The 16,844-nt window shown below is 35.4% G+C and overlaps 1 protein-coding gene across 1 annotated transcript in view; it reads right to left on the minus strand.

Moving 5' to 3' along the window:
- The window catches only part of LOC132910557 (uncharacterized), a 252,870-nt gene extending 236,690 nt beyond the window's left edge, over nt 1-16,180 (minus strand). Inside the window, exon 1 of the mRNA XM_060966329.1 lies at nt 15,641-16,180. Within this exon, the coding sequence (XP_060822312.1) occupies nt 15,641-15,773 (133 nt within the window). The 5' untranslated portion in view covers nt 15,774-16,180. The remainder of the gene's footprint in view (nt 1-15,640) is intronic.
- Nucleotides 16,181-16,844: the final 664 nt, after the last annotated feature.

The raw sequence follows: 16,844 nt of genomic DNA on the forward strand, positions 1-16,844 counted from the left end.
TAAGAGGCTGTGAGAGAAATAACTGCAGACTTTACCAACTGCCTTCTCTTGACTCTCTTTTAGCATTATATTCGTTCGATCAATATTAAGTTACAAAAGATGTTTCTTAAGTTAGAATGAACATTTATAAAAATTATTACATATGTTATAATTGTTTCAAAATATGAAATATACTGTAGTAAATAATTATGATTTATTTACAATGAATGGATTGATACAGATGTTGATTAGACAGGAAGCGATGGTTATTTAACATGAACTAATCGCAACAACGTGCTGTACTTTAGACAACTCAATAATTAATTTGCAACTCTCGTCACAACAAATCCAACGCTCATACTCTCTCGACAACGCTAGCAACACTCTCCCGACAACGTAACTCACACTCTCTAGCTTCTCGATTCACACCCCCTCACTTCTCTCGTCATAAGAAAAATTATAAAGAACGCTTGTTTTTGGCCTGAAGAACCTTAATCATAAAAATGGTTTTATAGTGGGTCATTTAGAATATTAAGGGTAAGCGGCAAGGATGCGTAGACATCCGATCGTCGACAATGTTTATGGTTTACTCGATATTTTTAGGCCTTGTTTTGCCCACGATACTACAATACCATTACATATTTCATAATATTTGGGATAATTATAGTTACGTTAAAGTTACGTTACAAACTAACTAGTTCGATTTAATTTATGATTATTTGATATCAATTTTATATGAATATTTAATAGTGGCCTTACTAAATTTGATTCATTATAAAAAATATACGTATGTGTACATAAAATACAAGGACGGATTTTTTGACTATTTTGGAATAACATAGACACGAAAAATGTATGATCGCATACACACAGATAAATGTTTGATGCGTGTCAGCAGTGCCGTATCTTCCACGTACGAATGGCTGGTTCTCAAGGGGTATCTGAGAAGACATATTGAATTTATCGCTCGACAGGATATAGCAAGATCGTAGGACCGTTCCAGGAGGATGAATTTTCCCATAGACCTCTCTGCCTCTTCCTTCGTCCTTGCCATTCCAGTAAATGGCATTACAGTTATTCGATTTGTTTCTTCGCGTCTTGATACGCGCCCGCGATCAGATAAGAGTTCGAGACATTTTCCAAATCCAACAAGAGATAATTGAAGTGAAAATGAACGACGCAAATACTCATGAATCACGAGTTTAGTCTAGAAATTCTACACATTGAATAAAGAAGTACTTGTTGTGTTTGTCAATGTTGAAAAGCAGATAGAGACATACGATAACTATACATGCACATATCCAAAATGATACAAATTTCAGTGACAATACCCGACAAAAAAAAAAAAGATAAAACCAGAAAATAAAGAAAATAAGACTCCAGATGCACGAAATTTATCGCTCTCTACTTGCGGCTATCATTTAAAGCATACAAAAGTTAAAATACAAGCGAATCACTTATAAATTATCGAAGTCGACCAATCAAATTTTAAAAAGAAGAGAATAGCACGCGTAGCCAAATATGATTAAAATATAGCAAACTTTCTCACAGACTGCAAAGGAATAATGACGTGATCCATTATCCAATTGACTGGCAATCAGTATTCAGAGTCCATTATACGAATATCACTGCGTGACAAGGATCAAAAGAACCTGATCTTCTCACACTCATTTCATTATTCAATATTTCTAATCTCGTACTCGCGTCGTGCGTCCTTGCTGGATCACGAATTCGCTGGGACATAACTTTCTCGTATATTTTCGACGAGTGTCTCATTGATCATTTGATATCTATTGAACGTGCTGCTCGTGCACAAGGCTACATCGTTTCGAGTACAGCCACGGAACGAGGAAAGGGGTGGTAGAAGGGTTGCGCCGGAAAAACGGAAGTGTGTAGGTGGTTGGAAGCTCGCATGAGAGAAAGGGAGAGAAGGAGAGGGAAAGAGAGGGTACAAACCAACCGGGAAAGGGTTGTAGGTGCAGATGGCGTGCGCGATAATACCCACGGCACGGATGAAAGGGTCTGCTTCTGACGCGCACTGTTCCGAATTGCCGGAAGGTTCGAAAAGGACAAACAGCTCAAAAAGACAAAAGCACAGACGGCGGGAGCACGCAAATGAAGAAAGAGAAATCGATAACTCCGTAACTCGCTTTTGTATATTTTTAGATCTTGCAGCTTAAACGCTGATACGAAACGTCCGATTGAATGGATGGGAATGGCCGGAGTTATTGATGTTCGATATACGGATTAAGTGGGAATTGAAAATCACAAAGTCGAGAAATAAAATTATAGTTGTCTAGCGTTTACGTGGTATGTAATTGCATGCAATAATAATATTTATAAATTTCGTAGTTTTAAAAGATATATAGAGAGCTTTTTAATACGGTAAAGTGAAAACGCTATTTCATGGCAAATAACAATGAGCTGAACCTGCGCCACTATTAATTTCAGCACTTAATATACGTTACATTTTAATGAGATTGATATCACGAATTAATTGATAGTATTATCAATAGTAATTCCAATACATAATATGCAAGATCCATCGTATTATTGTAATTAATTATTAATATACGATTATATCTCTGATAAACTAAAAGCGTAAATTCCTCGTTTAACATAATTTGAAACGCGAAACTATTTGTAACACTTGATTTTTTGTTAGAATATTTCTTTAATTTTGGAGAGATGTATTTTTACAATTTTATAATATTTGTGCAATTTCACTTTTGCAATTGTAACGTATTATATTAAAATATCCATACTTCGCTTCAAATGCATAATTAATTGGCTCATCAATTAAACAGAGTTTTATGAATGTCCTAGTTCGCAGTATTTTAAACATCAATATGCTTTACAAGTTTCTTGAATTACTTAAACAAATTAAATTTTACATTTGGCTGCCACTGATCGCGAGAAAGATTTCAGCGTATTTATTGTGCTTTAATTATAATATTCAAATGAATTATAAGTACAAAGAAAAGATTGTTGTAAAAAATATTCCGCGTAAGTAAATCGATTCGAATTATTCATACGTTCAAATAAAATTTAATACGATTCGATACATGCTATTGCTCAACAAAGTAATAAATCTAAATAAATAAATGTAATGCTACGATAATACGGTAATTTTAATAATTAAATTCTTAATTACTGCGGCATCGTCAGAAAATTAACGCTGTTTATAATAATCCTGCAACGTGGACGCGTTGCACGTAGTAAATATTTTACTGACCATCGAAAATTTAAGCAAACTAGCAATTATTTATAATTATATCCAGTAAAAAAGAAAAAAAAGTAAACGATTCTATAAATAAAAGCGAAACCAATTAATTGGTTATACTTTGAGACAAAATTATGTTCTCATTGAAACGTGAAATAGAGTCGTATCTACTAACATTGGAAACCCATTTCGAGTCCATGAACCATTTGTCTGTGGACCCTGGTTTTTCTTGTCACTGTTCCACATCTGAAGATACTTAACCGTTGGTCTCTTCGTTCGTGAGAAAGACACTTGAAATATATGGCGAGATGTATCGAACAGGTACAGAGAGATAGAAAGAATTAAGATGGCATTTAGTCGAGATTGTTCACATGGAAAATATAAATGGATCACGGTCAACCTCCACGATATTCTATATATATATATGGTACAGTGAACATTTGAGACAGAACAAAAAACTCGATTTCACAAGACAAATAGTCCAAAGTAGAGGAAGTGAAACTTTCAGAATTAATTTAAACGAATTGGCTGTATTTTCATACTTTCAAAACTTTTCTAGCAAAATGTACGTACAATATCAAATAAGTTGATAAACGGTCGATATGTTTAAGCGAAGGTTTAAACAAAAGAAAGTTTAACGAAAGCGTATGAAAGATCTTTAAAAGCCAGACATTTTAAAACCCAAACCGAAGAATCGTCGAAATCAACTCGTTTCATTCGCCTGCTTAATTCGCTATACTTCGTTCCTCGTGCCATTCGAGCTACTCGTCAAATAATATTAGCAACAGGAAAACGATGAAAATTTCATTGTTAAGAGTAAAAAATATTCTCCTATAACCGTGAACGCTATAACCCTATGACGTGAACACGGAAGATACATCTGGTGAAAGCCATACATTATTAAACGTTCTTTAAAACATGCAGATGCTTTTATTTAAAACCCATCTCCTATCTATTCTCTGTACGCCGATCTAGAGCGTAGCCGAGAAATTGATTGACGGGCTTCCGGAAGATTGTAACGAACTGGCAGGTTGTACCGAGGTGCTAGTCAAGATTCGACAGCGCAAAAAATCATGAGCGAAATCTTTCGGTACCCTGGCGCTGTCCTGTTGAGTACTCAGTCCTGGTAGCATCGAGGAAACGTTAAATATGGCCGTAGGATCTGTTTGCACTGCCCTCGTACGCCCAGTAGGCAAGGTGAGACAACATTTACCTTAGCCGAGCTACCTCCTTCGACCGAGACGTCTCGGTTTCTTTGAGGTAGCTTCAGGATGATAGATGCAGTCTCAATTTCCAACCTTGCCCCCTCCCTCAAACCACTCTTCGACTCTCTTAACTTTCTGCCGCCTGTTGAGGAAAACGTTCTGCGCTCTCTTTGCGCCGCTACGAACGTCAGATCCACAGCTTTCTATGAATACCGAATGAAACGTGAATGAAACGAAGTAAATACTTGCTTAGTAATGACGTCAATACACTTTTCGAGAATGTTCGCACGGATGAGTAACTCGGCCTAAGTTATTCACGCGATACATACTTCGCAAGATTCTGTCGATCATGCTTCTCTTTCATAGCGGATCGTTAATCTAGTTAAATAAAGAGGATAAGATCAGATAAACTGGTAGTTTGAAAACACTACGGGACGTATATCTGGCTCTTGTCTGGTACTTTCGATTTTATTAAAACATTGCTCCAGCGTAATGTAATATATTTTTGCAAACACATCAAACGAGACAATGTATCGTTGCTGCTTTCAGTTTTAATATTTCTCGAGAGTATTCATCTTTAGGATTTTATGTTCATGAACACATGGTTAATCTCGCTTCGTAATTAAGTTTATTACGCATTCGAAAAGAGGGAAAGCTTTTCCTTTGAATTTCATTATTAAATATATCTTGGAGCATTCACGAATATACGCTTTAGGATATTTTGGTAATTAATTGAGGAAAAAACATGCGATTAAAAACATTTTTATTCCGAAGAAATCAGCGAATTGACATAAAGGTACAATTAGAAACAGCAAAATGAAAAAATGTCAAACATTTGATAAGTATGTATATAAGAATCTATTTACGTAAAAGGGGACAAATTCCTTTAATATTTGCTACGCTTGTATGCCAATATACTAGGTCAGGGAGATGTGAATTGCGTAACCCGTCCAGAGCATCCATACGCATCTATGCTAGGAATGTGTGTATACGTGACGTTGCTGGGAATTTCAACCTCAAGTATTTAAATTAAAATTTCATAAAGTGTAGTACACGTTGGGGTTCTTTAAAAATCTCCCGTAATTTACAAGTCATTTTTTATTTTTACTTTTAAATCTGATCTGTTCGTAAAAAGAAAACGCTTTCATTTATGAACAAGGGGAATAACAATTATACGATAAAATTTAATTTATAATCTTAGAATATTTCACTTAAGTAGTAGAAAAATTCTTACGAAATAATCTCATTCTATCTCTAAGAATATAGAGATTAGAATATAAAATTACTACGACGAATCTTGCACACATACGATGCGATACCATTTCTCCCATTACGACACGTTATTATCGAATAGAATTTTAGAATGATGAAAATTTCCTTACTATTATTAACAAAATAGAAACTTTTGAATAAATAATATCGTATCGTTAGGAGAAACAAATATTTATCTGAAATTTTACAGCATTATTTACAATGCGAAGAAGCTAACTACAACGGTGCATAAAATGTATTTCAATGATAGATCGAAAAAATATAAAATCTTTTTCATATTTCCTTTGCAAGTAGGAATAACGTTCCCAAAAGAATAACTATGCCAGAGCTCACAATGCACCGGTACGCGCCAGTGCATATAAAGAAGGAAGAGCAAAGCGAAGAGAAAAGGAAAAAATATAATGGTTTAATACGTAAAGATTATATAGGAATTCCGTTCTACTTTTTTTTTCAGGATAAAAACTGGCAACTTTTCACGGTATTTTTCTATGGTACGAAGTTTAATCCGACGTTACCATCAGGCTACGGATCGTAGTTATATATAAAGCTCGGATTATTGTTGTATTAAACTAAGTAAATACAATGCAGAAGAACATTTCCATTAGTTAAATACTTATAATAGTGTACATTTTGATGTGTACAAAGCTTTTTTTAGCCTTTGAACATTTGAAAAATTTTAAAAGATAATACGAATGGAACATTGAACTCAATTAAATTATAAATTTAATTTCCTTTCCCTTGGCTTTCCATTATTTCTATGTACTTTCAACAACTAGTTGATCTAATTACTATTCCTCCGATCCGAAGTAAACGAATTAATTCGCAAAATATGAACAGAGTAGCTACGAATTTAACTATCTCGGCACGCTATTCGATTTAGACGAACCAACGTGAGAAAACTGGATTTTTGCAATAATAGTTTTATTTCTAAAACAGAAAATTACCGAGCGTCTCAACTTATTTTATTCTGCAATTATTTCCTGTAAATACTTTATAATATTAACGTTAGGAGAATATTTCTGATACAGAAAAAATATTCCGTACAACATTCCGAAAATACCGACTACGTTTGCATGACAATCATCATTGACGACGTACATTTGTAACGAACTTTCGTGGATCAAAGTTTCTTAATTTTTAACTACACAATTTGTAACATACGATAACATTAATGATATTCTTCGCTATAAATGATATTCGATACAAAAGATTGGAAAAATCTGATTAATTGACAGAATCACTCATAGGCTGAAAAGTAACGACAACTAACGAGATAGGTACGGAATTCCCTTGAACTTTGGTGAGGGTCCAAACATTCTGCGGGCTCCAGCAACCTCTCAATTGATTCGTCGCGTCGAGGCAGATTGGCCGTCTCGAAGTTACCGATACGAACAGCCTCAGTAATTGAGGTGGCTGCCGCACAAAGAGAGGAAACCGAGAAAGCGACAGGTGAGGTACCGCAGTGCTGCTAGCAATCGGCCGTTGCTGTTAGTAATTCCCGCACTACATTTCGTTATAACGATTGGAGAAGCCGCTACTTCGAGTTACAACTTGGTGGCTTTCAATTTGACGAAACTCACCACACTACCGGCAGGCTTAAATCCATTTCGGAACGCGCGCTTGTGGGAATCATCGACTGTCGTGACTGTTGCGAGCGACCCGCTTTTTTTCAACGTCGCACACAAGAATCGTTTCGTTTTTAATGCGAGCAAAGTGTTTTACCAGAGAGAAAAACATCGCTACTATCCGTATGAGCGAAACCCGTTTCTTGTTATTTTCGAATTGAAAGTGAAATACTGGCGCTCATGGACACGGAGACACTTTGATCGATTTTTATTAATAATATAAAAATGTTACCAAAGCACGTACGAATCGATGGTGCTGGAATTGATGAGCAAAATTAACTTCTTGTAGTATCAACAGATACGTGTATATCACATGAAATTTAGATCCTTTATTTAAAGTCGAAGAAATTTTCTACGCTCTTTGCTTAAACCATTAGAAAATACTAAAATATTTACGATATAGGAATTGAGCAGTTTAATGATAAAAACAAGAAACTACGTTTGTCGATCGGGACTGCTTTCCTCGAGTAATTTATCGTGGCCCAGGCAGACAGTCGAAAATAATTGTAATTAATTTAATTAGAAATTAATTAAAGATGAAAGGGCGTTAAAGATTCGTGAAACAGTTAGATGTAAGATTTAGAAGAATAGCAGAGCTTTGCAGGTTACATTTTACATTTAAATTTCAAGAAGCTTTGCCCGTATTCTACAAATAGGAACATCGGCAATCTATTACGACCGAATTTATCTTTGGTGAATTGGAATCATGCAAAACATCACTCGGTCGAAGCAAAAACGATGAAAAAAGGTACAAGAAAAATGACAACCGCGATCGCTCATAACTCAACGACCATCACCTTACGTAGAATTTCGCGGTCTGTCGGTCGCACGTGAATTCCACAGAAATTGAGTGGAATTTTGCCAAGTCGAAGGACCGTTGTCGCCGGTGATGCACAGTCTGGACCACCGCGACTATCCCAGGGGATAAGTAAATGGGGAAAGAGCGAGTCACTCCTTCCCGGATGCGAAGTTTCTTGCCGGCAGAGTTTAGCAAGAAATCAAGCCGCCAGACAGTGACAAGGGTAACCACGGAAGGGCTACAGAAAGAGAGAAAGAGAGAGTAAGAAACAGGAGTATACGGTTCTGCCACCGATGTTCGCCGTGCGAAAGAGAAATTGTCTGTGTTCGAAAAAACGACGCTTGCGACTTTATTGCCCGGAACATTTTTCAATCGAGCGAATTTGGTGTTCTGGTCTTAAAATTTTCTCAATCATCGACAGAGTCGTAATTTTATCCTGAAAAGTTTGTTTGTCCGTTTAGTCTTCTTCCGATATAATACATATTCATAACTATTATTCTATTCCCTTATCGAATATAGCGCAACAATAATAATCTAACAGTTCGATCGCATCACTTGTTTATCATAGTTCGCGGAAACTTGAACGTAGCTAGTTTCTCCTTTATACTAAATCTATCACGATGTTTCTCTTAGTCCATTATCAATCAAAACTATTTACATAGAGGTTCTCTGCCAAAGCTTAAAGTTTAAGCCAAGCTTAAAGGCGGCATCACGATAGGTAGTTTAATCTCAACTAGAGTTTAAAAGCCCACTTTGGCTTTACACGACACTTACGATATCACGAACAACGGAGAATTTAACTCGTTACAGTACTTAAGAAATAAATCCCTTTATTTAGTAACTATCTATGAAATGAAACGTGAGAAACCTAACACCTGTCGGATATACGGAAGAGATACATACAGGTATAGATAATTATTTACAACGACTAATACATCTATTAATTTGCCAGTTTCACGATACTTCAAACTTGCATCGTAATATGTATCTTCTTTAAAATACATACTAAATATGTATAAAAAATTTTGAAATTAATAATTAATAGTTACTTGTATGAATTGTGCTGCTTATGTAGACAACTTTGATAAAGAAAGAAAGTTAGAAGTTGGAAAAATATAGTCGATCCAACCATCGATTTTAAACAGATTTTAAACATTTAAAAACGAAGATTGAATAATCATAGACTAGGAAATTGTAATTAAGACTGAAAGTCAAGAAACAGCGTTTTTATTTCGTCACAGCGTCTCATCGATGAAAGGAACGACTTTCGCGATCGATAAATCTATGACCAACGTGCGCCAAAGGAGAGCTCCACGTTCGAGGTTTTGGTACTCGAACAAGTACGGACACAGGAGTAGGTAGATGTAAGACAGAAGGATGAACGCTCGAAGACCGCGTGCAAATATGGAGCAAGAGTGCTTCGGACGAAGAGAAAAGCAGTGGCCTCGCCGTTGAGTGCACGACACTTTCTACAAAGGTGAAAATCTATGCGGGCCGCAGGAAAATCGATGCCACATGGGAGAGAGCGGTCGCACAAAAAGCTATGCTTTAGACTGAACGTCTACCGATCAAAGCTGATCGAGTTCTTTTAGATGAAACGAAAGGCTTTCTTCCGATTTATGTCCGAGATACTGAAAACTATGTCACGTTCGCTTAGTTTTTTTTCGAAAGAAACCCCGATTCTATTCTAAGATCTGGAAATTCTTGTTGAAAATTGGTTGCATAGGAGAAATTTAAAGAAAAATGATAGGATTATTCCCGTAAAATGTTGACACGACCGTAATGGCAAACATATACGTTTACCGAAGAAATATTAAATCTGTTCGAAGGTTCTATCGTCCTTTCGTATCTATTTCTATTCATTTATTTTTTTATTTATTTAAAATCACATACACTATATAGTTATTAGTTATTATTATAGTGGGTTGGCAATTTAGTGATTGCGGATTTTGTCATTAGACGGTAACGACAAAATCCGCAATCACTTAGTTACCAACACAATATTATACAAATATAACCAATGTGCAGAAATTATAAAACATGTAATACAAGTATATATGTATCTCGCAGAGTTCACGAAAAAGTATTTGAACAGTCAACTCTATTCGTTATATCAAATAATCCCCGATATTCAGTGAGACCGTACTTAACGCGTATTATATTTTTAGGATGGTTATTCACACTGTAACAATTTTTTATTAATTACACGTATCCCATAAACATCTTGTAATATATTTTCGGATTAATTTCAAATGTTATTAATATAATCACGATGCATCTGGCTACAGTACTAATGAACTTTCAAAATGTTTCAAAATATAACAAATATAACAGTATGGACATAAAGTTTGCCCCGATAAGTATTCAAGTACTTTCATGAGCCAGTGTACCGTGTACCTACTAAATTAAATTTATGCTCTTATACTCTCATTAAGAACTACAACAGCCCCTAAGTACCTATTTTAGCAAGTTACAGATAACTTGGAAACAATTTCCTTTTTATTCAATTACCTTTAACAAACTCCTTGAACAACTTCAAACGGGGATATCGTTTGTGTATTCATTATTATATAATATCGGATTAAAAGATATCCAATTTACCATAAGACAAGTTGAAACAGCGTTATGAGTATATTCGAGAGTAATATTTGATCACCGATGTACCGAAAACTATGGTCCTTCATAGGAAGCAATAACAAGGGATATTAGTAATTATGATAGGCGTACGTTTCGATCGACAGTATATGGACATTGATCGATCATACATGACCGCCAAATCAGTGCGGTATGGCTGTTCGTCCGAGCTAATTTGACTGTCGTAATTAGCTTCGTTTATCGGTCCGTGTCACGTTCGTCGTATACTGGCCGCGGCAACGCAGTAATCTTCCTGCTACCGTTGGAGCAAACAATTAACGTTGTTCCGGCAACTTTGGCGTGATTACAGCAATTTTCGCATGACAGCTCGCTCGTTTACCAAGACCTATAGCAAAGCCACTATAATTTCACACCAGCGTCTCCGAAAATATACGAGGGGCGGGTACAGTTTTCCCTTCTGTTGGAAGAAACCAAGTTTCCCTTTGGTCTACACTAGGCTACAGTCTACAGGATAGTGCAGAGTTATGGCAGTGCAGATAAACTCGATGGATAGACAGGAGGTAAACGAATAAAATTTCTTCCCTTCTTTGCAATTTTATTCATCAGAGAAGTCTTTCGTCTGATGAAAGACCGATGATTCACCGGAGAACTTTTAACCGTGAGATAGCTAGCGGCTAATTGTACGTTCCAATCAATTATTCCGTGTAGGAATTCCGCTAATCGACCAGTTTTTCTAGCGCATTTTTATCGAATCGAGTCACACAGTTCCGATTTAACGATGTTCCTGCTGAATTCGTTTTGCTTCATCGAGAGAGGATTCTTTTTTATACAGTTGATTATTTATCAATATTGCATGTAGTACATTGGTATCTGGTAAAAGCTACCAAGAGCCTTCAGTTTTCACTACGAAAATGCATTATCAATACAAATTACTTACAATTCCGGTATAGATATATCGAAGAATTGAACAAACGAGTGTATTTTATTAAATAACTAAATACGAAAGAACGATTAATCCTACGAGTGATCATTTGCAATGACGTTTGTTTTAACCCGTTCGCATCCTACAGAAATAATAAAACATCGAACGAGAGAATACCTCTGTTCATGCACACGAAAACAATATATCACGTCTTTCAAAGCGATCTATAATATATAGCGTTGTCGTTCTTCGAAATAAATTTTCATTCAAACTTAACGCGTACACAGTGCTTTGTTTCGCTGTGAATTCCCAGTAAATAAAATGCGTATAAATTTCAAAGTACACTATGATCAGACAAAGCGTAAAGACTTAATCTAATGAAACGTGATACGATTTAAAAATCGAATAGAGACCGGAAGCGGTAAAACTAAAACGATCGTACTTGCGTATATTTATGAAAATTTCGTGTTGGTCGATTAATAAATAATTCTTCGAATAATGAGAAGAACATTTTATCATTTCCTTTATTATTCCGGCCACAGGGGACGAAAATGATAAGCGACGCGTAGGATTTCGGCGGGCGGAAAAGCTTTGTGGATGCATAAAATGTATAAGGAAAGCCGGAGGAAACAGACGAAAGTTTATTACGGTCCGGAAAGGGGGAATCCTCGAGATGAGGACTGAAATTAACGAAACAACTGAAACAAAGGAGAGCAAACCGAGTGATATACTAGAAGCAATTGAACCCAACGAGCAATTGAACAGTTAATAACAAAGGAAATGAAGGGAAGGAATTGAGTTTAACATGAAGCGTAGGAGAAAATACAGTTACATACATATGTATATACGCTATCATTCTGAAATAAATACAGTAGCAGCTAAAAGGATATTTTAAATTGCTACATACTTATTTAAGTCAGTAACTTTTGTACTAGACATATTTATTACGTCCCATACCTACACTAGAATATACGTTATATTTATTCGTTGGTTTTGCAAGCTACAATTTTGTTTTGTAAAGTTCATAATGCTTCCTCGTACCTACCATTTTTCCAATTTTAAACTGTTAGGCGCTATTGCATTTGCTTGTTCATTTAGCTCAAGCTGATATAACAAATTTGAAAACTATTCTTCTTTAAAACGATTATATAGATACAGAACAATGTTCAGTATTTTTTAATGAGAAACATATGAGGATATTTACAGGGTCGATCATAGACATCAAAACGATGGAAAAAATTCACATATAATTTCGTTTAACATATCTGTATAAGCAAGATTGAATTACCAGAATGAAGTTGCTATTTGAATGCTTTCCCTCTCATTTCGTTGTTCCACGCTCTTTAATCTCGAAGCGTTCCTAAATAAGGATGTCAAGACAAATCTGCACTTAGTACCGAACACATATACATTATAAGTTAGTGGAAGAAGAATATGATTGGCTTCCTCATCAATCTTTAAGCTCTGTCACAACGTGCTTTCAATTATCCGATATGATTGGGAGATATTACATTTTAACAACTGATTTTTCCAATACATCAATTGTATGTTGAAACGTCAGAAGATATTGTACTTATATAAGTCAAACGATATGTATGAAAACTTATTGACTCCAATATTCTTCCATTAAGAAGACTTCTCAGTTTGACAAATGTAATTAAATACGAAATAATAAAAGAGAGAACATAATTATAAGAAATAATATTAGGGAATATAACCATCGTATTTCTATGATAATTGGTGAATATTGACGTTCGTTTAACATTTCATATTTAACAATAGAAACGTTATAAATATTAACCCACGTTGGAACGTTATACGTATTAAGTTTTCCTACGTTGTTTTATTAAAGCAAACTAAATACAAATGGAAAGAAGGATAGTACCAAGAAACGTTAGATTAAATAAGATTATCATCGCAATACGTCTTCGGTGTAATGCCTATTTATTTTGCATAATGCTTCATGGTAGCAAACGCTCGAGAAACTTAAAATTAACATGAAATTTTACCACAGGTTACGTCGACTAAATGCATGTAAAGTAAGCACTAAATGTTCTACAAAGAAGTAAAGTGCAACTTTGGGTAATGCTTATGCAACATTAATATTCAAGACTCGCATTAGAGTCACCCATTAAATAGCTTTCTTTTTGACCGCTTCCATTGCGTCTAATCACCTTTCTTTATACTGTATTGGCAATCGTATTAATAAACCAAGATTACTTATATTAAGATCGCGCATAATGTACCTATCATCCCTTTTCGATAACATCTACGATCTTCGTCGCTACTTAATCCGCTTCACTTTATGGAATATAAGCAGAGGTAACAAAGTCTGCTGATAATATCACGGATATAGTTAAAATCGAATTTATTACAATCTCTTTAATATTTTAGATTTGATATTAACGATATGGAAAATTTATATTGCGAATAACCAATCATTAGTTAGTTAAATCATAGATTTTATATTATCATAAATATAAATTTTCCATTTTTCCTAAAAATAAAGTCTATACAAACAAATAGATCAACCTTCTCATAGCTTGTAATATTTTCATTCATGGGACTCTAACAATCCATTCATGCGAATAGTTATGAATTAAATCAATGGAGAATTAAAAATTATAACTTACGTTGTTAACATTCAATAAGCAACATAATAGCAAGCTTCGGCAATTACAATGGTCGAACAGTCGTAAAGCGAAGTATAATAGTAACGGCTGAACAAACGTGCAACTGATCGATATACGTTGCACGCAACCAGTTCAATAAAGAAGTCAAAGTTCTTTTAGACTGGAAACCCACTTTTAGCTAACCCTTTGACATATAACACGGCAAAATTTTCTTTTCTATTCATTAGTAACAGGTTTCATTTTTCATAAATCATGCATCATGTGATTTTATGTGGTCATAATTATTTTCATTTCGTAAAAACATTTATAATATTACAATCTGCCCGTTTTTAATTATCAAAAGTGCACGTTCGTATATAGAATCAAATTTCAAAGAAATTTTAGCATAATAATACGACGTAATAAACGAAATATTTCTAAATTAATTAATATGCATCCTTCTTTTAATTAATACAAATAAATAATTACATACCAATTTAAAGCACGCGTTCTTCATATTGTAAGATTTTATTAAATGATGATAGTATATAAAGAAACGCGAACGACATACAAAGTATACATAGCTTCTTCCCACGTGGTTTTGGTGATAGCACAGAAACAACGGAAGCAACCGTTGAATACAATAAGAAAGAAAAAGAATTTTGCACAAGGCGAATGAACAGATTTATTTTATGAGCATTGTCCTCTTGAAGAGATTTATACAGAATAAAAAGATATCTATTGAATCAGTATCAAAATAAATAAGTTTAAAATAGGATAAAAGTAAATACTTTCTTTCAATTGCACTATTTTAATCAAAGTTTGAGAATAATTGAACTTCTTTTCCCTGACTGTATCTATGAATACTCGCAACTTTCTAATCTAAACTTTTCACGATAAACGTATTATTTGCATTAATTACCAAGTAATATTTCAGAACGATTATGTTCAAGAGCAAAGTGGTCTGGTATTTACTGAACGAAGTGAATCAGATAGAACGCGACACTTTTTTAACGAAAAAGAAGATTTTTTTAAATAACTTACTAACAAAAACATCTAATTTGTATCAAACTTTCTAACCTATAATCACTTAAATCAAATGAATGCAAAGCGATAAAAAATGAAATTAAAATGTAATTAAAAAATGCATCAGTTATAGTAACGATAAAAAGGTTTGGAATAACTCGCATTGTCATTCAAAAACGTGATGGAAATCTGTGATAAATCGCGACAACTTCAGAGAGTGAGTTCCGAAGCGCATGACACGGAACATTCAAACTGCATCTCGACTCTAAAACAATACTAATTCCACTTGTCCGGACGATATGATACACGCGAAATTATTATAGGCGGGGAAAACGGTAAAAAGAAAAAAATGAAGAAAAGCAGTCGATATAGCGTTACTTACATTTTTTACTCTTCTCGGCAACGACGCCTCGCGACAACAAGCCGAAAAGGACGGCGATGGTTAGAAAAAGCATGGATTTTCTCGTCCCTGGTGCGTCGAGGCACCAGGGCGAGCCTCGTGACATCACGGACATATCACTTTCAACGAGACTCCATACCGGCTTCCGCGATACTTCCGCGCGTAACCACCGTGAACATAACCTTATACACTCGCGGCGAACAGGTCCGGATGATCGGCTCTCTATCGGAGCACGATCCAAATGAAGGAAACCGACGGGTACTTAAGCGAAGAAACGCGCGAAATGGGCACACACGACCGACTGGAATCTCGTCGACGAGCTACCGGCTCCGGTGCTCGTCACTCGGACGCACGTACGCTATTGACATCGGGAAATACTCGCCGGATACTCGACTCACGGTGGCGGCCAGGTCGCGACGATCACCGACGTAGGTGTTCGCGCACTCTCATGCGCGCTATCGATCCGACAAACCCCGCCAAACCCCACGTCGTCGCGTACACTCACCACCGTCCTCCACCAAGACGCCATATTTGTGTACATGCGCCTTAAGAAGCCGGAAGTGCGCTCCTTACCAAGCGATTTCTTCATCGCTCGTTCGAAAGTTCGTCGATCTTTCGATTTTCCTACAACGTTTAACCCTGCGCGTCAGAATTTCGCGACTTGTGCAATAATCGTTTCGATGTATCGATCGTCTACCATTCACATGACTCGTTATCGACTTTACCGTGCAACAGCATCTTTATACCGTGTCATTGCTAAACGTGGATTTATTGTGTTGCCATATCGCAAGATTTTAAGTGTTTTAATGGACCCATTTGGTGCAAAGTATGCTAGAAGGAAGACAGGTCATTTCTTATTTATCACTGCTTATCTTTTATGTTTTGATTTCAACTTTTATGTCAGTTTGCATTTTAAATCTTTCGTAGTGTAAAGTGGCGCCAGGATTTAAGAAACGTTTTTAGTATTGTGAAATAGAACACTATCGTATTTCGACCGTTGTAAAATTGAATTTTTACGTACTACTAAATAACAGGTATGGTATTGTTACAGGTAGGTTATTGTTATTTGAATAAGTAGTACATGGATAGATAAATCGAAAATTTTTTATTTCATTAAATACATGACATACATATGTTTTGGGCTTTATTCTATTTTATATGAAAAAGATAGTAAAATGCGTAATAG

The sequence above is a fragment of the Bombus pascuorum genome, chromosome 9 (assembly GCF_905332965.1).
Source record: "Bombus pascuorum chromosome 9, iyBomPasc1.1, whole genome shotgun sequence".
NCBI classification, from domain to species: Eukaryota; Metazoa; Arthropoda; class Insecta; order Hymenoptera; family Apidae; genus Bombus; species Bombus pascuorum.